Source organism: Hypomesus transpacificus, unplaced genomic scaffold (genome assembly GCF_021917145.1).
Source record: "Hypomesus transpacificus isolate Combined female unplaced genomic scaffold, fHypTra1 scaffold_55, whole genome shotgun sequence".
Classification (NCBI taxonomy): Eukaryota; Metazoa; Chordata; class Actinopteri; order Osmeriformes; family Osmeridae; genus Hypomesus; species Hypomesus transpacificus.
Window position 1 is genome coordinate 1,125,492 of NW_025814032.1, and position 22,496 is coordinate 1,147,987.

At 42.8% G+C, this 22,496-nt stretch overlaps 1 protein-coding gene across 2 annotated transcripts in view; it reads left to right on the forward strand.

Moving 5' to 3' along the window:
• pappaa (pregnancy-associated plasma protein A, pappalysin 1a) overlaps positions 1-22,496 on the forward strand; it is a 383,886-nt gene that overhangs the window by 336,595 nt on the left and 24,795 nt on the right. For both annotated transcript variants that reach the window (XM_047017373.1, XM_047017374.1), the window contains exon 20: positions 20,985-21,056. In XM_047017373.1, coding sequence (XP_046873329.1) covers positions 20,985-21,056 — 72 coding nt within the window. The remainder of the gene's footprint in view (positions 1-20,984; positions 21,057-22,496) is intronic.

The following is a 22,496-nucleotide window of genomic DNA, read 5'->3' on the forward strand; positions in this document are numbered from 1 at the left end:
TTCAAGCATTTAACCTACTCATATATCATATAGCATAATTCATTAAGAAACAAGCGAACCCCCTTTGAAACAAGCTACTGTATCAACGTTGTCACTGGCAGTATTTCAGATGGAATTGCAATTCAAACAGTACCGTCTGCTAACTGAATATGCACCCCAAAACGTAAATAAGTTTGACACTAATTTAGGGGGACATGGCTAATTCAAAAGAAGTCTGCTAGAGGCAAGCTAGCTGCTGTTGCTAGCCACAGTTCGCTGATTGTTTGAAAGCACCGGAAATGAGAATGCTTCTTTTGACATAATAAAGTTTAGCTATAGCTGTGGCATTGAAGACAGTAGCCTACTACACACTGCCAGTGGGCGAGCCAAGTCTGACTCTGAGGCTAACGTCAAAACAAGACGCGGTCTCACTCAAATTCCAAGTTTTACACAAATCACAAAAATATGCTGACCCGCTGGCTGTCTTCGCAATCGCCATATCTTTAAAACACTGCTCTCCCTTTTGATGTAGAATTGACCCTGGTACGAAATTAAGAAAATACTCATCAGACGCAGATCGACAACAGCTGTCGCAATCGTCAATGGAGGCTGACGGGGCTTTCACGTAGCAAACAAATCCGATTTTACAGCAACCTACATTAAAATCTCACCACCTGGCTGTCTTCACAATAGTCATATCGTCATAACATTTCCTTCATTCAGTTTTTTTGTGTAAAATTGACCGAACTATAAAATTCAGAAAATACTACTATGACGCTTTCTAGCATGGCTGTCGCCTAAGACTAGGCGGTCGCATGGGCGACCCGCACTCGCTCAAATTACAAAGACTTTTACGACCTAAATCAAAAATCCGAGACGGCAGTTCCACTCGAAATCGCTTTTTAACAAAGCCTCAATTTTTGGGGGGGAATACCATCCATTGATTTTTTGGGGGGGTATTTTTCACTCATAATCCCATCTCCAATTTGCGTACTAGAACGTCTCTATCACATTGTGATCCATGCGTCGTTGCTAACGTGTAATGACGTAGCTAGCACTGAGTACCCTTCGTTGTGCCACAAAAACGTAATTTAAACTTAAACCATGCAAGCAACTCAATCGCTACCAAGACAAAACTTGACACCTAGGTTGTCTATGTAGTCCAAATATTGACTGAGGCTTAGGGGGGCAAAAAGAAACAAGAATAAATATATATGTGAGAGAACAAAGGATGTGCCCTTCCGAAAGCAAAGCACACCCAAATACAAACTAATGTCTAACTGTCACAATAGTTAATACATTTGAAATCTATATGCAAATTAAAATGGTAAATAGGTGTGTGCTGACCAGTAGTAGGAGGAAGGTGGTCTTGTTCCTCAGCAGGCAGGCTCTGTGCTGGCAAGCAACCAGGGACTGTGGGAGGCACCAAAGGGGGCAGAGTGGGTTGAGGGATCGGCGATGGAAAGTCTAGAGCTTGAGGCGGAAGTAGCCCCGAGGGACACCTGCCTTCTGCGGCTGGGGCGGGAGCTGCCAGACAGGGTGGAGGAAGTGGCTGCCGAGCACGTGTCTTTGGCCCGCTGCTGCTCTCTGTCTTCTCTGGCCAGAGCTTGAGCGTCCCTCCTCGCCGCTTGGTGTCCGCCTCCTCGATGACGTCGGACATCTCCTGGGCTGTCAGTAACCTGGCCTTGGTGACATTCCTCCTGACCTTACCAGTATTATACCTGATTTCGGTCAGGAGGTGGGCCAGGTCGACTGAAATCCGGCCTGATGTTACCAGGGGTTGGGTGAGGTAAGGATTTGGGGCAGGGGGAGGCAGTTGGAGCAGGTGGGGGTTGGGCTGGGGAAGGGGGATTGGGTTGGGAGGAAGGGCAACATCAGGCTGCAGCCCAGGAAGATACCAATGGGGTTGGCGGAGGTTGCGAGGAGGTCCCGCACCGCGGCCCGGACGGCATGACCCGTGACCAGTCAATGGCCATCGAGTCCAGACGGTAGATGCCACACCTCCTGAACCCGGCCACCTCACTCTCCGATCCTGAAGGCTCACTGCCGACAGATCTCCTGTAACACCAGAGAAATCTGCCTTCAAAGGTCTGAAGAAACTCACATACAAAGGCTGAAGAATGTGAGAAATGTATGGTGGCAGGCACAGGAGAATGACACCCTCCCTCTGTGCCGCCCGGACCAGCTCTGTATCCAGATGGGACCGATGTCCATCCATTATGAGCAGCAGCGGGCGCTCCTGAGTGGCAAACTTCAGGAAGTGCTCGACAAACCACTTCCTGAATAGCTCACTGTCGATGTATCCTGCTGGCGACTTCCCGTTGAGGGCATTGGGAACCCCTTCTTTATTGTAGGGCCCCCCTGGAAATCCCCCCTTGTAGATGATGAAAGTGGGGATATCCTCACCAGCCGCATTGAGGCAGGCCAGGACGGTGATGTGGTTCCTGGTTCCCTGGGCCTGTCTGAAAGCGTGTTTAGTCCCCCGGGGCACTATGACCTTCCTTCTTGTAGCATCCAGCTGAAACCCCTTATCGTCACAGTTGTAAACCTGATGGGGTTTCTCCCTCAACCCATGCTTCTCCATGGTGGTTGTGAGGAGCTTAAAATACTCCTCTATTGGCCCCCTCTTGGCGCAAGATGCTCTCCCACGGTCAATTATGTGTCAGGTCCGGGCAGTCAAGCGTTGGTGGTGCCGCTCCCTAAAGTTGATCCACCACGTCTGGCCAAGCCCAGTCTTGGGGGCTGCCTGGTGGCGGAGGTTGTAAATGACCAGAGCGTGGACCAGGACCTGAGGCTTCGCCAGTGGAAACCCATGACTGGCAGAGTACAAGAAGTACTCCACCAGGGCATCCTCATCTGCAGGGGTGAGGAGAGTCCTCTGACCCGGGACACAATCAGAGGACACCCTTCCACTGATTCGGTCACTCAGGCTGGTTTTTGGGAACCCAAACTCCTGGGCTGCCTGCTGCAGATTGAGCCTGCCTGCTTTGACCTCCTCTTGGGCCTTTGCCATGGCCTCTTAGCTGCACTTTCTTGTGGTCCTCTCCCTCTTCCTCATTTGCCGGATGTTTGGCATGTTTGACACATTTATTTTGGTACAGTCATAAATTAAATTCAAAAGTAGTTTAAAATGTCTTAATAATGTTGAGGAATTCTATAAATTGCCATGTATAGGCACATGCATATTTGCCCAGGGTGGCCGTCTTAAGTCTTAAATCACTTTTCCTTAAAATAAGGCCTTAAAAAGTCTTAAATTAAGTCTTAAATCACTTTTCCTAAAAATAAGGCCTTAAAAAGTATAAAATTGTCTTCAATCCAGATTGGATGGGTCTTACATTTTTTGTGATTTCTTTGTGATTTTAATATGCAGATGACACATTTTTGAGCGTGACTTAAAGGCCATATTGCAGGTTAAACATCCCTGTTGATAAATGGGTACATGAAGCACTCAAGATATGTATATCATTTTAAAAATCTCCAAATGGTGTCTCTAAATGGTGATAAAGACCAGTTTTTGTTGTTTTTAGTGTTAGCATTAGCATATGAGCGCATATTGGTGATAACGTCACGTTGGGGAGACGTGGAGGAGACTACGCATAGTTATCCATAGACATAATATAGATATCTATGGAGACTAGCCTCAGATTAGTACTACAACTATGGCGAATTACTGCAACTCGCCAGGGCGCTTCACCAACTCCACTCATTCTCCTCGGACCATCTAACTACATAAAACATTTACACAATTTCTCCAGAATTAAACACTTTGTTATGTACGCTATTGCAGCTTCGTCCCAAGATCTCTACAGACCATGCAGCTAATTTAATGCTCAACACTTGAACACAGGGGCTTATTACTTGAAAGAGCAACTACAGATTTGTACAATTTCTGGGGGAAATTGTAGGGCGTGCGTCGGTTGCAGATGACATGAGTCCGTTTGTTATGAAACAAGCCGAACCCCCTTTGAAACTAGCTATTCTAACAACTTTGTCACCAGCAGTATTTTTCAGATGGAATCGCGATTCAAACAGTACCATCTGCTAACTGAAAATATGCCCCCAAACACGTAAATAAGCTTGATATTTATTTAGAAGTTTGCTGGAAGCGATCATTGTCAGTAAAAAAAAGCCGACCATTTGATCTCAGTCTAGAGCCCTGCCTGGAAAAACTGCATGAAGAAACTACGAGCCAGCTAGCCTAGCTGAATCAAACTTCACTGAATGTGCCGGAAAAGAAAAACGTTTGTTTTGACTTAACCTAGTTTAGCCTGTCTATCCCATAACAGTCTATCCCATATTGGGCTAGTTCTATCCAGACTAGTACATATATGCACGTCGTATCTACTGCGTCATCTCAGTTAAACTATCAGGGCTTGGAAATACTGCGACTTGCTAAACACACAGCTGCAAGCCCCAGTGTAATGTTATATACAGCTAGCAAACTAACGTTAGCTAGCATCGCTAACGACATTGGCTAACTCAACTTCGGTAGGCAAGCTGGCCAGTGCAAGTAACAGTTGACGCTGTGTGCTTAAAGATTCTGACACAAGTGCTAAGATTCCGATTGGCCTAGAGAAAAAGTGCTAATATTCCAATTTGCCCAGAAAAATGTCAATTATAAGAATTATCCAATAATGTTTCGACAAGCGACAAGTTTGCAGGTCTGGCTATATGCGCTGCGTTATCTATGGTAAGGTCAGGGCGTAGCTTACCGCGCAGATTTTGATGACGTAAAGCATCGGCAATACAGGTAATATAGCAATGGTTGATAGCCACTCAACTTAGAAACATGGGGAAATGAAAGTTAAATTACAAATGGCTTGAAAAGAATGAGTATTTTGGGACAATGGGGATCAAGGCTGCGTTTCCCAATAACAATGGATCGTAGCAACTATCGAGCAAAAAAACGAAACAATCGATATTTCTTACGTGCTTTTCCCAAACATGCTCGTAAGGTGTAGGCTAATCTATACGCAAGACTTATGAATTTGCACGTGCGATGGAATCGCACGGATACTACGTAAAGTAGGGGTGGAACGGTACACTGAAGTCACGGTTCGGTTCGTACCGCGGTTCAGACATCACGGTTCGGTACGAGTTCGGTACAATGGGGGGAAAAGCAAAACAAAAATGCAGAAGCAGGGCTCCAGACTAACTACTGTACATGCAAGTCTTAGCTAAATGTATGATGCGCTTGTCGATCAGTCCTCCTACAGCACGACATGATACGCTACTAGCTGAGCAACAGCGCAAACACAGGCAGGGATACAGTAGCAGCAACACCGGCCCTGGTCCCTTACATATACAACAAAACACAGACGTTGATGGAGCGCGAGTTCTCAGCGACTGATGGTTGGACTTCTCGTGCTACCGAAAGCTACCTCACGGTGACTGCTCATTTTATTGACCGAGTGGGAAATGAAAGCGTCAGTTCTACAGACACGGCCCTTGAATGAGCAGCACACAAGCACTCACCTAGCTGAGAAGCTACAGAAGGTCGTGGAAGAGTAGAAACTAGAGAGGCCTGGACATTTTGAATTTATTGGGTGTGTACAACATCAGCACACGTTAGCAACAACTCATAGATACTACGCTCTGGATAAAAGCGTCTGCTAGACTAAATGCACGTTCTAGTAAGACAGCAATATCAGTGAGCCCTCAGCATTAGAACCGCAGCTAAAAGTCTAGGAAAGTTTAGGCTATTTTTCGCTATACTTACACTATGAACATTCATATTTAGGTCTAGCGTTGCATAGGCTACGTCTTCAGTGCTGCTGTTGCTGCTAGCTATCTCTGACTCACTCAGGCACAGCTCGGCTACACAGGTGGCGGCGCCAATCAGTTTCAGAGCTAAGGCGGGGCTACAGATTGTCCCTATAGAACACGAATATCTTACAGTAGTTCCGCATTACATTAATTAATTTGCACGCGAGTTTTATACATTTTTATACCGTGTATTCTCCGTGCAATTTCACGAGCCGAACCGTGACGCCCGTACCGTACGGTTCGGTACGAATACATGTACCGTTCCACCCCTAACGTAAAGGCACGCCAGCAGCATGCAATTGCTAGTTTCTGCTCCACCATTTCCACCGCTAACAACAATGTCAACGCTACAACGCTAGATGTTACGATAGGAAATCTAGAGCTAACAATGCCATCTGACCTCTGTGCAATTACACACTTTTAGTCAATGTTCTTAAACTCAACCGATTGTCATTTTACTATTTTGTTCTTTTTGAACAGACATCAGTGTGTTTATTTGGAAAGATGACTGTATATTTCCACTTTTGATTTGTATTTACATTGTAAGTTTGGTCTTACATTTCATTTAGAAATGGTATTAAAGGTCTTAAGTCTTAAATGTAACTTGTTTATACCTATAGACACCCTGTTTGCCACATGCATAGACATATGTATACATATTTACCTTAAACCAGTGGTTCTGAACCCTGTCCTCAGGGACCCCTGTCCTGCATGTTTTAGATGTTTCTCTCCTCCACTTGATTCAAATAAAAGGGTCGTTATCTAGCTCTGTAGAAGCCTGGTAACGAACATGTATTTGAATCAGGTGTGATGGAGCAGGGAAACATTTAAAAAATATAGCTGCAAGCAGCAATGAGGTGTCCAAGCCGGTTGAGCAGGTAAAATGAACGAAAAACATTTTAGACATCCTCAGAACAGGTTTCTGAGTAAATGCAGCTTTGAATCCATCAAAGATTTGCTGAGATACGACCCAACTTCCTGTTGGCTGGCTTTGCCGCAGATTTTGATTGGCTGTACCGATCAAACCGTTTCGAAAATTTAAAATAATTTTGATAGTTTGTGTGAGAATTAGGGATGAGATAAGATTTTAACAATTCCGATTCCTTATAAATTTCTACTTATCAATTTGATTCCTTATTGATTCTCTTATCGATTCTTTGTGGGCAAGGGGGGGGGGGCGAAGAGCACAAACGGGTTTATTGTTGGAATACTGCTTCAGCATTCAAAGTACTGTTCTTTGAATCTTAATTCAACTTCTTCTATTTCTTCCGTGACACCCTTCAGCACCTTCAAATCTTCAGCTATTAAAACCGTTCAACTGCCAAAAAATTAAGCAGTTTCAGGCTATGACTGCTGTGACTTTTCAGGTTTCTACCTCTTACGTTTGAATTAATATAAATCAATATTCATAATATTTTTTACATGGTTTTCCAATGGAGTTATCTTTCAAATCTTAAACTTCAACTTTCAAATTCTTGAATTCAAATTCTCCTCAGTATTTTAGCCACAGCCACCATTTAAACTTTAAAATGTTGACAAAACTCTAAACAATTATTTTTTATTCAGCTTTTTGATATCTATTCAACTTTGTTCAATATCACTGATTATGTTTAATGAGTTTTTCAAATAGTTTCTGAGATTTACATGGGTGTGTATGTGGAGAGCCTAGAGTGCTGACTGAAACGCTTAGAGCTTCGAAATCTGTTTCAAAAAGTATTAAAAATTTGCCAGCATTGCAACAATTTTCACTCTTCATGCTTCATTTTTGGATCAATAGATAACTAATTTTGTGTTGGTCAGATAGTTGTCTGTGGAATCCAACAGACTTACACATTTTTTCAGAGCCCCACGAAAGCGAGACAAAGTCCAACTCTTGCCCCATAGAGACCAATGCAAATCTGGTGACAAATTTGTCAGAGATAGCAGAAGGAACACGTTTTTGAAACTGCCGGTAGAGTAGTATGTCTGTTTCTATAATTTCAGCTACTAAAACGAATATTCTACTTCTTCTACAGTTTAACAGTTCAGCTTTCTGCTTCTCCCGCATTGTATTTCAGCTCTTAGCATTGTTAGATGATGGAGTTTAGCTTCCACACTGCCTCTTTTGTGTGACTCACACATTTTTTAAGTTCATTTCAGCTTGCGGGTATTTTCTAATTTCTGTATTTTCAGCAATTTTTTAAAATTAATTTCAGCTTTCAGCATTCCAATGCATTTTCTGCAGGAAATGCACTTTCTAGTTTACATTAATTTTCTTTTACATAATTTTTTATAATGCTGCACACCATATACAGTATGTATACATACACATTTAAATGTTTCCGTTGCTCTTCTTCTACACTTCTATTAGCTACGCTAGCTTAGTTATAGAATCTTCCATTTTCAGCCAAGGTCAAATCATATAATATGACAGTGTCAAACATCGGCCATTCTGTTAAACAATTAAAATGCTAAGTTCAATGAGACAAGAGACACGTCCATCGCGTTCAATGAAAAATTGAAATGCTCAGTTTAATAATGGGTTGACACGACAACGCGAACGTTTGCTGATAACACACGCCCCCCGATAATTAACGTGAAGTGATCAACAATGGGAGACGAATGCCGGAGCTAAAATGGGGAGTCAGATGGCTGAGCGGTGAGGGAGTCGGTCTAGTAATCCGAAGGTTGCCGGATCGATTCCCCGCCGTGCCAAATGACGCTGTGTCTTTGGGCAAGGCACTTCACCCTACTTGCCTCGGGGGAATGTCCCTGTACTTACTGTAAGTCGCTCTGGATAAGAGCGTCTGCTAAATGACTAAATGTAAATGTATGCTTCAAACGACGGGACAGAAGATAACTTGATCGACTATACACAATAAAGGCAAATTGCTTCACACAGTGACAAGTGGTTGTGATCACTTTTGAGAAGTTTAGCGCTACCTTTGATAGTTAGAGATGAAGTGCAAACGTTAGCTGCGCTGCTGCATGCATCGAACACATGACATTCCAGTAACTTCATTCCATGCTGTGTGTTCAAATACTTATTTATACATATTTGTTGTATTTCCTCCCTTCAACAAAATAGACTTTTTACACAAGTGGCGTTGTTGTCATTTTGTCGTGTGAAATACAACCAAACTTTAGAACGCTTCTGCCTAGTTGCCATGTTTGCTGCAGTCTGGATAAACTATAAAAGTTTGCGCATGCGCAACGCCACAGAGAACCGTTAGCAGAATCGTTAAATAATTTGGCTGACGATTCCAAGGAATTGGAATGAGTTCACTGGGAACCGTTCCCTTGCCAGGACACCAATTTATCCTAGTGAGCTATTCTCAGTGCTGGAAATTACTGTATTCAGTTACTGTGTAAAAATATAAGCCGTTTTTCAACTGGCAAGCGGTTGTCAGATTTAGCCCAAGTTTAATTCAGTCCTATTTTGACATGTCAAGGTGATTGTTGTCTAGGGAAAAAACTTTTTATAAAACGTAAAATGGCGGCTGCATCAATTCATCTGGTATCACAAGTTAACATGTGTCAGACACGGGATCGCCCCCAGCGGTTAGATGACACAACCTTTGGTGGTCCTCTTTGGAACAGGGTCCCAAACATCTGTACCAAGTTTGATGTCAATTCAGCAATTATTTCCTGAGATATTATTTCACTTCCTGTTTTGGCAGCTTCATCGCCGACTTTGATCCGCTTTACCGGAAAAACAGTTTTGAAAATCAAAAACCATGTGAAAACTAATTTTTGCTTATTGCAGCGCCACCTAGAGGTGAAATGGCATGACCTATTGGACCTTTTTAGAACAGGGTTCCTAGTCCTTATACAAAGTTTGGTGTCAATGCAGTAAAGAGGTGCTGATATATGACCTTACTTCTTTTATGGTGGCTTGGTTGACAACTTTGATTGGCTGTTCAAGTCAAAAGGTTTAGATAATCAAAAAAAAATGTAATGTCTTTTGTGAGGCTTGGTCTGAAGAGGATCTATGGCAAATTTGGTGAAGATTGGACAAACTTTATAGGAGGGGTAGCAAAAAATGGTGGCCACGTCAATTCGGCCACATCATTTTGATTGGCTGTAACTAACAAACGATTTCAAAAATCAAAACGATAACTTTTGTTAGGCTTGGTCTGATGATCATCTGTGGCAATTTTAAAGAAGATTCGACAAAAATTGTAGGAGGAGATACGAAAAAACGCTTCTCAATAACATTCAAAATGGCGGAGAATCTATATAACTGGGTATGACGTCATAGCACTTGGACTCGTCTTGATCCAGGGAATACAACGGTACCTCATTTTCGAAAATGAGACATGTGGTTCAAAAGTAAAGTGTGTAAATACACCTTCAACTTTGACCCATTGGTGGCGCTAGAGGGTTTGAAATGGAGACATGAAACTTGGTGAAATTGATGAGGGGACTGGCCCCAAAGAGTGTGCCAAATTTCCTAACTTCTGACAATAAGGTTCTAGGGTCTGCCATAGACTCCCATGGCAGAAAAATATGTATAATAATAATAACTAGAGAGGGTACAATTTCTGGGGAAATTGTAGGGTGTGCTTGCTTGCGTCGGTTGCAGGTGGGTCTGTTTTCCCTTCTAGTGATATTTTCAAGCATTTAGCCTACTCATATTACATAATTCATTAAGAACACCCTTTGAAACAAGGAACCCCCTTTGAAACAAGCTACTGTAACAACGTTGTCACTGGCAGTATTTCAGATGGAATTGCGATTCAAATAGTATCGTCTGCTAACTGAAAATAAGCCCCCCAAAACGTAAATGGGTTCGATATTAATTTAAGGGGACATGGCTAATTCAAAAGCAAGCTAGAGGCAAGCTAGCTGCCGTTGCTATCCACACTTCACTGATTGTTTGAAAGCGCCGGAAATGAGAATGTTTCTTTTGTAAGGGATAATGTATAGAACGCCGGTCATTATCGGGAAATTAAGGCCCGACAGGGCGAACAGCACCCCGACGCGAAGCGGAGGGGTTTTGTTTCACCCTGAAGGGGCTTATTTTCCCAATAATGACTGGCGTTCCATACATCATCCCACTTATTACACGGCTACTTTCCAACAAAAATAACTTAACACAGTGTGTCTTTTTACAATGTATTTGTTACCATTCGTATTGTTGATCAGCAGAGAAATAGTTCGCCGAAGACGTTGAACTTCACAGACTTTGAACATTCTTTAGGCTTCAAAATCAGCTGACGTCGCTAAGCAATAGAGTATGCTGGGGTTGAAAAGTTAGATTAGATGCAATTTCCCGCATTCTGGTACATTTACCACAACTATTTACCATAGTGGTTATACATATACTGAGGGGCTGGACATTAAAATATTTTGAAAATTAAACTTCCCAATAAGCAATGGGACATCTTCAACTACCTGTCACCTTTCAGCACTCACCTCAGCAACAGAGCTGTCTCCACTGCCGCTGCATGCTGCCCCTGCCTCTGACTCACTCTCTACCACCTATATCAGGAGACATGGAGATGCATTGAGCATTCTTTCATAATTGATAATAATAAGCTTAATGTAGATTTTTCATATGAAGACTTGTGAGATGTAAATAATGTTATCAGCATATGAAATTCACAATTGGTTTAGGTTTCCCTAAAGCATGACTGGACAGTTCAGAAATGATCAAATTTGTGTTCAAACCTTTCTTTTCCACAGATCACATCCTTAGGATGTAAGCTTTCAGAAAAAAACATAGCCTACTCCATTGACCAATACCGAATTTATTATGCATGGGCAGCATACTAATATGGAGAGATGGACGTGTCTCTTGTCTCATTAGATAACATCCTGAGGGTATAAGCTTTCAGAGGATATATGGTTTTAATGGTTGAATCCGTTTTGCCTTCATGTTACAGACTAACATGTAGCAATACAATTCTGCGAATTGCCAAAATTACAAGTTGAGCAACCTTATTTAAATTGGAAGACAATTCTGAAATAAAGGTTTTTTTCTTCTTTTTTTCAGTAGTTAGAAAAACTAGCATGTTAGCTAAGGTTAACTCCAGATTAAATCACGGTTGTTATGGCAATAAAAAAAAACACAAGCAATTTCTTTTGTAGCTACTTGGAAAAATCATCCTCTTTCTGCCTGAAACAGACGCCTAGGTCTGAACACGGCCAAAAGCACAACATATTTCAGACCCAGATTAAGAAATCAAGAAATGCTGTTCCACTTGTAATTGGTAAATAAAGTATGGTATTGCCTAGTGCTAGATGTAGGTAAAAAGCTTGCTTATCTAGCTAGCAATAATCATAATGTTTGCAGAAGGATCTTTGTGACTTAACTAATGCTATTATAGTCAGAGAATGTCTTATAAGGGTGCTTTGGCCACTGAAGGGAAAACTGGGCAACTTTGACTTACTTTCCTCTTCCTCGAAAAAAACCCTCCTTATGTCCATCTCGTCTGTGGAACAGTCATGTCTTAAGTGCTACTAGCTACAAGCGCGATGCGTCGATCAAAGAGTATGGGTGTTGAATCTGCGTGCTTGATGCTGTGGAATTCTATTGCTATGGGTATTATCCCTACTTATAAAGTGAAACGGATTTGATTGTTAAGCAATGGAAAGATCGCTGGACTAGTAGACCAGTCATGCACTAATATTTTGATCGCAAATGTGGGGGGGTCCAAATGACTTTTTGGGGGGGGCCCCCCCAAGTTACATTGCGGCGACGCCCATTACTGTAGCCTACTACTACACACTGCCAGTGGGCAAGCAGAGTCTGTGACTCTGAGGCTAACGTCAAAACAAGACGCGTCTCACTCAAATTCCAAGTTTTACTCAAATCACAAAAATATGCTGACCCGCTGGCTGTCTTCACAATCGGCATATCTTTAAAACACTGCCTCTCCATTTGGATGTAGAATTGACCCTGGTACGAAATTAAGAAAAGACTCATCAGACGCAGATCGACAACACTGTTGTTGACTAGTGTCAACACTCGTTGACAACACTCACTGTTGTTGCTGCTGCAATCGTCAATGGAGGCTGACGGGGCTCTCACATAGCAAACAAATCAAAGTTTTTACAGCAACCTACATTAAAATCTCACCACCTAGATGTCTTCACAAAGTCATATCGTCATTACATTTCCCTCTTTCTGTTTTTTCGTGAATTTGCTACGAAAATACTACTATGACGCTTTCTCGCATGGCTGCCGCCTAAAAGACTACGTGGTCTCACGGGCGACCCGCACTCGCTCAATTTACAAAGACTTTAGCGACCTAAATCTAACATCCGAGATGGCAGTTCCACTCGAAATCGCTTTCTCAACAAACCCAAATGGTTGGGATTTTATGGGGGTGGTATTTTTCACTCGTAATCTAAGCTCCAATTTGCGTGCTAGAACGTCTCTATCACGTTGTATCCATGCGTCGTTGCTAACGTGTGTTGACGTGGTGACGTAGCTAGCACAGATTAACCTTCGTTGACGAAAGGCACTTTGTCGCCACAAAAATGTTGTAACCTCCTAAACTGTGCAATGGAACGTAAATCCCAATACAAGCAACTCAATCGCTAGCAAGACAAAACTTTTGACACCTAGGTTGTCTATGTAGTCCAAATATTGACTGAGTTTTAGGGGTGTGAAGAGAAACAATAATAATAATATATACGTGAGATAACAATGGTTGTGCCCTTGCCGAAGGCGAAACACACCCAACTAGAGAGGGTACAATTTCACGGGAAATTGAAGGGTGTGCTTGCTTGCGTTGGTTGCAGGGGCCCGTATTTAAATTACATTTTACAACTGATATTTCTGTATATTTTATATAAAAATGCATAGCCTACTTATTTATAAAGATTACATATATTTAAAAGCAAAAAATGTTCTGCTCATTTACAACTCAAAATAGCCTACTAACGGTGCATGTCCACTACAGCGGAGCAGTGCGGAGCGTCGGCTTCCAATTCATTTTCAACGAAACCGGGCGTTGACGCTCGTGTAGGGCATTGTGGGAACGTACGCGAACGTCAACGCACGGTTTCGTTGAAAATTAATTGGCGTTGGTTGCAGGGGGCCGTATTTAAATTACATTTTACAACTGATATTTCTGTATATTTTATATAAAAATGCATAGCCTACTTATTTATAAAGATTACATATATTTAAAAGCAAAAAATGTTCTGCTCATTTACAACTCAAAATAGCCTACTAACGGTGCATGTCCACTACAGCGGTGCGGAGCGTCGGCTTCCGGTTCATTTTCAACGAAACCGGGCGTTGACGCTCGTGTAGGGCATTGTGGAAACGTACGCGAACGTCAACGCCCGGTTTCGTTGAAAATGTATTGGAAGCCGACGCTCCGCTCCGCTGTAGTGGACACGCACCGTAAGAATGAAGAGTAGAAAGAAATTGTTGTCTTCTCATTTCCCCTGCAAGACGGTAATGGGAATGGTGATCAGCAACCTCATAGTTGAATCAAAACGAACACATTTGGCAGACCGGTGTAAAAATTGACCTAATCTCTATGACTTAAACGTCATCGTCATTGTAAGTTTTTCCCTTCTCGTGATATTTTCAGGCATTTGGCTTACTCATATTGCATTCATTTATTAATAAAGAACCCCCTTTGAAGCTTATTTTAACAACGACGTTTCCAGCAGTAGCTATTTCAGATGGAATCGCGATTCAAATAGTACCATAGGCTTACTGAAAATATGCCCCCAAAAACGTAAATAAGCTTGACATTTATCTAGGGGAAAATCACTCATTCATAAAAATGTTAGTTGTAGCGATCATTGTCAGTAACAAGGCAAAATGCGATATAGCCCTGCAGTGTGGAGAAGCTGCCCCGGTATTTTGTAGGCTACTACTACTTACGAGACTCTTGGTAGCGATTGCGTTGGTTGAATTTGATTTAACATTACTTCCGTTGTATGGTTTAGGCTGAAATGCATTATTTTCATGAACAGATTGACAAGTTTAGGCTGTGGCAATGGAGTTTAGGTTAGAAGTCACTAGTCAGATAGTTTCACCTATTGAAAGACATTTGATTTAAGTAAGGGTAGTGTTGATTATGTGCCGCCGATTGACTTCCTGTAAACAGCTGTGCCTGTACTGTAGAGATGTTTTTGTTAGCTACTAGACTAGGCTACAGCGTTGCAGTGAGGTACACTGGTTTGAAACCACAGGCAATGATAATTTCACCCACACATCGTTTACTTGTAATCTAATGTCATAATACATCCTACAAAGAAAATGTATTTGTGAGGAATGTTTATTTTAACGATTGAAAACAGATGCATCATAGACCGCTGTAGTATGGGTTGCCCGGGCAACAGAAGCTAATGTCATGATGCTAATGCTTCAGTGAAAAAGTACACTACTGTTTCCGAAAGTAGATTTACTTCCTTAATAATATTAGCTTATATTGTACAATACACATTACAATTGTGTGTCATATCACAAAGTAAAACGAGCAAATAGTTATCACCCAGGCCTCTTTGCTTGTGGCGTTTCTACAGCTGCCTTGCAGTAAAGCAGTTAGCCTAGCCATCTCCCAGAAGTTAACGAGCTGCTAAACTAATGTTCTGCTAGAGATAATCACGCGAGTTTTCGTGACGTTGGTGACGTCAGTGGCGTCAGTGACTGTGGCTAGCAAGTTAGCCACCATTAGCTTAATTTTTCGCCACAAAAACGTAATTTCTACTTAAACCGTGCTACGGAACGTAAATCCCAATACAAGCAACTCAATGGCTACCAAGACGAAACGTTTGACACCTAGGTTGTCAATGTAGTCCAAATATTAACAAAGTTTTAGGGGGGCAAAAAGAAATAATATTAATAATAATATTAATGTGAGATTACAATGGTTGTGCCCTTGCCGAAGGCAAAGCACACCCAATAAGTATAGCTGCAAGCAGCGATGCGGGTTCCTCTGCAAAATGGCAAACTATTATAAAATGTACATTGTAGAAGAGTTGGACAACAAGAGAGCAAAACGACTCTGTGTTGGGCCAACTACAATAGGCTGAATGGGGATTTTTAACTCATGAGCATAAGGTTACAAGGCAGCCTCTCTATCCTCTCAGCTACACACCAACTATTGAGAATGGATGAGTAGAAAGGGCATAGTATTGGCTTTGGTCAGCTTTGGGACAAAGGTTAAGAAACGGTTGACATTTCAAAGTGGAATTGCATGAAATTGCGGATGGTATTTCATAATGATGTCATCCTGTTTAACTAAACAGATATTCAAATTTTAAGACAGGCTTAAAGACTGCGGCTGGATTCAAACCTACAACCCTATACTTTGCAGGTCACTGTCCCAGTCCATTGAGCTATTCTCAGTGTTGAATATTGTCATGTTCAGTTACTGTATAAAAAATTCAGCTGTTTCTTCTGTGGTAAGAGTTGTTAAATTCAGCCAAAGTTTAAACTACTCAAATTCAATCATATTTTTAATTGTTGATGGCACTTCAGAGTGATGTCATCTTGAACCCAATAAGGTTTGAAAACCATCAGTCAAAATGATATTGGATTTAATGACACAAAGATATTGAGGCAATGTGGACATTTACATAAATACACCCCTTTCAGACATTTTGTAGGCCGGCCGGCAGGCAGGCAGGCAGGGCCGGCCGGCCGGCAGGCAGGCAGGCAGGGCCGGCCGGCCGGCCGGCCGGCAGGCAGGCAGGCAGGCAGGCAGGGCCGGGCCGGCCGGCCGGCAGGCAGGCAGGGCCGGCCGGCCGGCCGGCAGGCAGGCAGGCAGGCAGGGCCGGCCGGCCGGCAGGCAGGCAGGCAGGGCCGGCCGGCCGGCAGGCAGGCAGGCAGGCAGGCAGGGCCGGCCGGCCGGCAGGCAGGCAGGGCCGGCCGGCCGGCAGGCAGGCAGGCAGGGCCGGCCGGCCGGCAGGCAGGCAGGCAGGGCCGGCCGGCAGGCAGGCAGGGCCGGCCGGCCGGCCGGCCGGCAGGCAGGCAGGCAGGGCCGGCCGGCCGGCAGGCAGGCAGGGCCGGCCGGCCGGCAGGCAGGCAGGCAGGGCCGGCCGGCAGGCAGGCAGGGCCGGCCAGCTGGATGAAGCTGTCCTGGGGGTCAGGGCTGAAGAGAAGCTGTCCTGATACAGATTCTGTCCAGCTAGACGGGGGGAAGTCCAGCAAGGGATCAGTTTTTCTCTCAGCATTCTCTGTTGAACTCTGTTGAGCAGGCCTCTGCATGACCCTCCAGACCTGTAAAAGTGAAGAAAGGATCCATGTCAGTTGTGAAAAATGAAGCTTTTTACATCTACACTTGGCATAAACTACAGTTTTGACTGTGAAATGCAGTGGCATTACTTGAACTTGAATCCAAGTGTGTTGAACTGATGGAGACCCGGCCATGCAAAGTCACTCAAAACATTTGGTTCGATTCCAGGCTCTGGCAGGAGTGTTTAGCTCTAAACTGGTCAATATATACACATCTGACAAAAGACCAGCTCGACCTTTGACTGTAAACAGTGATTCTGACTGTCAGAGACCTTTAAATAGGCTGACCGAGTGAAACTAGCCTGGCTAACGTAGGTCGCTTTCTCAGGCAAATGACGAATGAAATAGGCTTGTTTTGAAAGATCTTATATACTGGCTATCTTCAGCAGGCTCTTGTCTACAAAAAGCAGCCCTCCCTGACGTTTTAGGAGTAAAATTGAGTGAAAGACAATATTGTTTACACACGGCCAGTGAGCGAGCAGAGTCTTTCTCTGAGGCCAAGTCAAAACAATGTACCCCTGGGACGCACTCTCACTTTCCACAAATCACAAAAATAATCAGAGCATCTAGCTAAAAGCACAATTCCCACATCTCCTGAAGGCTGCCTTCCTCGACATTTTTGGTGTCGACCGAACTGTAAAATGGTGAACCTATTAACATAACGCGACCAAAACATGCCTGCCGCCTAAGCCTATGCGGTGTCCCTGGTGCATAGGCTTATTACAAAGACTTTCACGAGCCAAATCAAAATTCTGAGCCGACAGGTCTGTGGGCAATCGCTTGTTCTCCTAAAAGCTGCCCTCCTCTACCTTTTTGAGGAATTCGCCGAGATGCTACATGATTCACTAATTACACAGAGAGAAAAGCTAGCTACATTTCGAGTTCGGTTTTCCGTCACTTCAAACTCACGATCTAAAGGTCTCAAAGTGCTCAAACCTTCACCATAATTCAAGAGTAGTGTACTTTCACGAACCCAATCATTGATTCAAGCTTAAAATGTGTAAAAATAGGACTTACCGAACGTGGCTGCCTCCAGCACGGCTATAAGGCAATTCCAGTTGAAAACAACAATGGCCGCCGAAAAAGAATTTATATGGCGAGCTGCAATTGGAAGCGAAATGAGGGTGAGGGTGGGGCTTGGTCAGCACACAGGATGTGTGTGCGTCTCGCCAAGCTCGCGCGTGTGTCAGTAGGTTGACCACCTGTTCTTCTTTTCGCTGTATAGCACAGCATTTTTTATATGCGACCTGCGGAACAAGTGGTGAAAATGATGTGCGACACAACGCAAAGCGGGACAGGTGGTCACCCTAGTGTCAAGGGGCAGGATGAGTCTGTGAGAATTTGGAACGTGCACACTGTGGAGCAATTCAATTGAATTCAATCATATACTGACATACCAAGGTGAAATTGTTTATGGTACTAGAGATTGATGTCGTCTTAAACCCTATTAGGTTTGAAAAACAATCAGTCAAAATTATATTTGATTTATTAACAAAAAAAATATTGAGGCAATTTGTACATTTACATAAATACACTTCTTTCAGCCATTTTGTATTGCATTTCTTATTCCATGTCACCCTATGTAAGGACATGTATTCTACACATCTGTAACGAATTTCAAGTCGATTAGGTCTATGGTTTATGAGTAGAAGGGTTTTGAAGGTTGTACCAAATTTGGACAGTACAAGAAAATTCATAAGTCTCACAATATGGGTCCTTGAGGCTTTATTGTTCCCCATGAGAAATAAGGCATGTATACCAATTTTCAAGCATTTTGGAGTAATGGGGCGCTGGGGAAATCACGTAGACTTTGGGCGTGTTTTATAGCGCCACCTATGGGCGCACATGGGCCACTAGCCGTCTGGGAGTAATGAGTGACCTGTTGCTTCCCGATGGGAACGTTGGGGCTTCCCAACGTTCTGCGGTGAACAATTTTCTCATATTTGACCGTTGCTATGCATATTTCACCACTGTCAAGGGAAGTGGCCTTTTTACCTCGGATTCACGTCTTTCCTAGCACTCCGCAAGTAGTCCGGTAACTTTTCAACCCCAGCGTACTCTGTTGCTTAGCGAAGTCCGCTGATTTGAAGCCTAAAGAATGTTCAAAGTCTATGAAGTTCAACGTCTTTGGCGAACTATTTCTCTGCTGATCAACAAGCGGGATCATGTATAGAACGCCGGTCATTATTGGGAACATAAACCCCTTCAGGGTGAAACAAAACCCCTTCGTTTCGCGTCGGGGTGCTGCAACGCAGCAAAATAAATGCTTCTTTCATCAAGAGGAGCATCAAATTTCCAGTAGCAAATTACATTTTGGGGTGGCACCCAGGGTGGCCAATCAGATGTCAGGGGTGTCCAGTGCCACCCCGGACACCCCTCTGGCTCCGCTACTGATGTCCAAACAATTTAGTGTCATGTGATCACTGGGCGTGGCCTCAGGATGCCAAAATGTGTTTTGGCCAATAACTGTTGATTCCTTTGCCTTTATTAAGTGATTCCTTTGTCTCATGATATCTTGGGACATTCCATATGTGACACATGATAACTTGTGATAACAGCTTTTTTTTTGTACTACTGAAAAAAACTATTTTCTTTACTCCTCCTACAAATGTTTTCCAATCTTCACCAAATTTGGCAGAGATCATCTTCAGACCAAGCCTCACAAAAGCCATTATTTGTTTTCTGGATTTTCAAAACCGTTTGCCCGGTAAAGCTAATCAAAATATGCCGTTAAGCCAGCAAACAGGAAGTTGGGTCGTATCTTATTAAAGCTTTGATGGATTCACACCAAACTTGTTGCGTGTACTCGTAACCCTGTTCTGAGGATGTCTAACATGTTTTCTCAGTCATATGACTGCTTGGCCTACTTATTGCTTTTTGCAGCTATATTTATTAATCTTTTTCTCCCATTGGAGTCTATGGCAGCCCCTAGAACCGTATGGAAAAAAGTCTTGTGAAATTTGGCACACTATTTCAGGACAGTCCCTTCTTTCTTTTCACCAAGTTTCTTGTCTCCCATTCGAGCACTCTAGCGCCACCAACTGATCAAAGTTTACACATGTAACTTTTGAACCGTATGACCGATTTTCAAAAATGACGTATCGTTGGATTTCCTGGATCGAGAAGAGTCAATTTGACGTCAATTTCCGGTTATATAGATTTTCCGCCACTTCGAATTTTCGTTTCTTCTCCAATTTTTGTAAAATCTTCTCCAGAATTAGATTCATCAGACCAACCCTCACAGAAGTTTTCAAAGGATATTTGATTTTCAAAACCGTTTGTCCGGTACAGCCAATCAAAATCGGCAGCAAAGACACCAAACAGGAGGTTGGGTCATATCTCAACAAATCCTTGAGAAATCCATACCAAAATTAGTATGATGACTCGGAACCCTCTTTTGAGGATGTCCAAACAATTTGGTGTCATGTGATCACTGTGTGTGGCCGCAGGAAGCAAAAATGTGTTTTGGCCAATAACTGTTGATTCCTTTGCCTTTGTGATTTCTTTGTCTCATGATATCTTGGGACGTCCCGTGTGTCAGTCATCATCATTTTTGATGATAACAGCCGGATTGATGTGGCCACCATTTTGAATTACTGAAAAAACAATTTTTTCTCTACTCCTCCTACAAAGTGTGTCCAAACTTCACCAATCTTGGCAGAGATTATCTTCAGACCAATTTTCACAAAAGCCACCACATGGTTTTTTGATTTTAGAAACCGTTTGCCCAGTACAGCCAATCAAATGTGCCGTTAAGCCAGCAAACAGGAAGTTGGGTCGTATCTCAGCAAATCTTTGATGGATTCACACCAAACTTGGTATAGGGACTCGGAACCCTGTTTTAAGGCTGTCTCAAATGTTTTCTGGGTCATATGACTGCTTGGCCACCTCATTGCTGCTTGCAGCTATATTTTTATATTGTATTTATTCAATGCACCAGAGAAGGATTGCCTCCAATTTCGTTGTACAGTGTAAAATGATAAAGATATTCTATTCTTAATATGAATATTTTAATTGTGTTCAAGTGTTCCTTTTTCTCCCCTTGCAGACCATCGTATGTACCATGGGACTGAAGTGGTATCCACACCCAGCAGAACTTCACTGCATTAAAGGATGTGAGGTAAGGGCAGAGATAGATGAAGTGAGGTATGGAAATAAGATTAATCAAAGAAATGAGTTAAGGCTTTCCAGGGTTTTTGCTGGGTCAAAATGGGTCTTCGGTGCTCAATTTTTATATATATATATTCTTTCTTTTCTTCTTTTTTCTAATCAATGTATTTATTCCCCCCCCCGCTAGCTCCCGCTCTGCAGCTCTCGTTTCGGCAGCTAATTTTGGCTGCAAGATGATTAAATACACCATACTATTTGACATATTTGGATAAACAAACATGTTATCAAGACTTGACAACGTTAGTTGTCAGTTGTTAGTTGTCACTTAAAGGCCGATTTATACTACTCCGACTCCGTTAGGGACAGACAGACGGACGGAGTTGGACGGATTCGTTGAATTCATAGTAATCCGTAGGCTGTGGGTGCTCAAAACAATTCACAGGAGGTGCACTTAGAGCTCCCCGAGGGGCTCGGAGAGGGCGTTTCACATCAGAGAGGGCGTTCCCTGTGTCCGTGAAAACAGAGTAGTATAAATTGGCCTTAAGACCTATCTTCACTATGCCTGTAACAAATGGCCAAGCATGTGTTTACCCCAACAAAAACTATAGCTGATCAATTTAAACATAAAAAAGAAAAAACATGGTTTTTATTTTGGTTGGTCTTGGTTTGAGTGTCCAGCCAACATAGTTAGATGTTTCTAAACGGTAGACTGTGTCTATTAACAAAGAGCGAGATAGACGAGCTGGCATACACAAGCAGAAAAGACACAAAAACATGACATCACAAACCAGCTGAGAAATTTTGGTAGTTTGACGACGCAAAGTTTGTGACTCTTTTGATGTAGTCTTGAGGTAGTAGCTGTTTGTTTGTAGATGTTTCTCTTTGTCGTGGTACTGCACCATGCTCCTTGTAGGATTGGTATTCCACCGCTGCGGCGGTATAGTTGATCAGTGTTGCTAGCCAAAGCGAAAGCCATGCCCAAACGGCTTTGACCAATCTTACCTTAGCTCAGTCTTAATGTAACTAGAAAGACTATTAATACAGTATAATTTGAAATAAAATAAAGTAAAACATCTTCAGCAGTGCTTAATTTGTAAAGTGGGAGGTCCCGGAGCGCAGAGGGGGGGTGGATCCGGCGACTCAAAACGGGGGTTGGAGGTAACGGAACAAAACAATATATACACTGCCTACGTAGCTTCTTTGACAAAAAATTAATAAACAATGCTGTGTGTACATCAGGGCAATGATTATTTCAATTTCAGAACATGCACTGCATGGGTGCGAGATGTAAAAAAAAATACACTGCAACAATCGTTGTTACAAGCACATCGGACTATTAACTGCTGTGTCCACCGTGTTCTCCACATATTTGATCGACTGAATTTTTTTTTTGCTTGTTTGGGATTCGACTGACCATTGTATTTGAAAAAGTTAAGCAAACTTTGTTGTC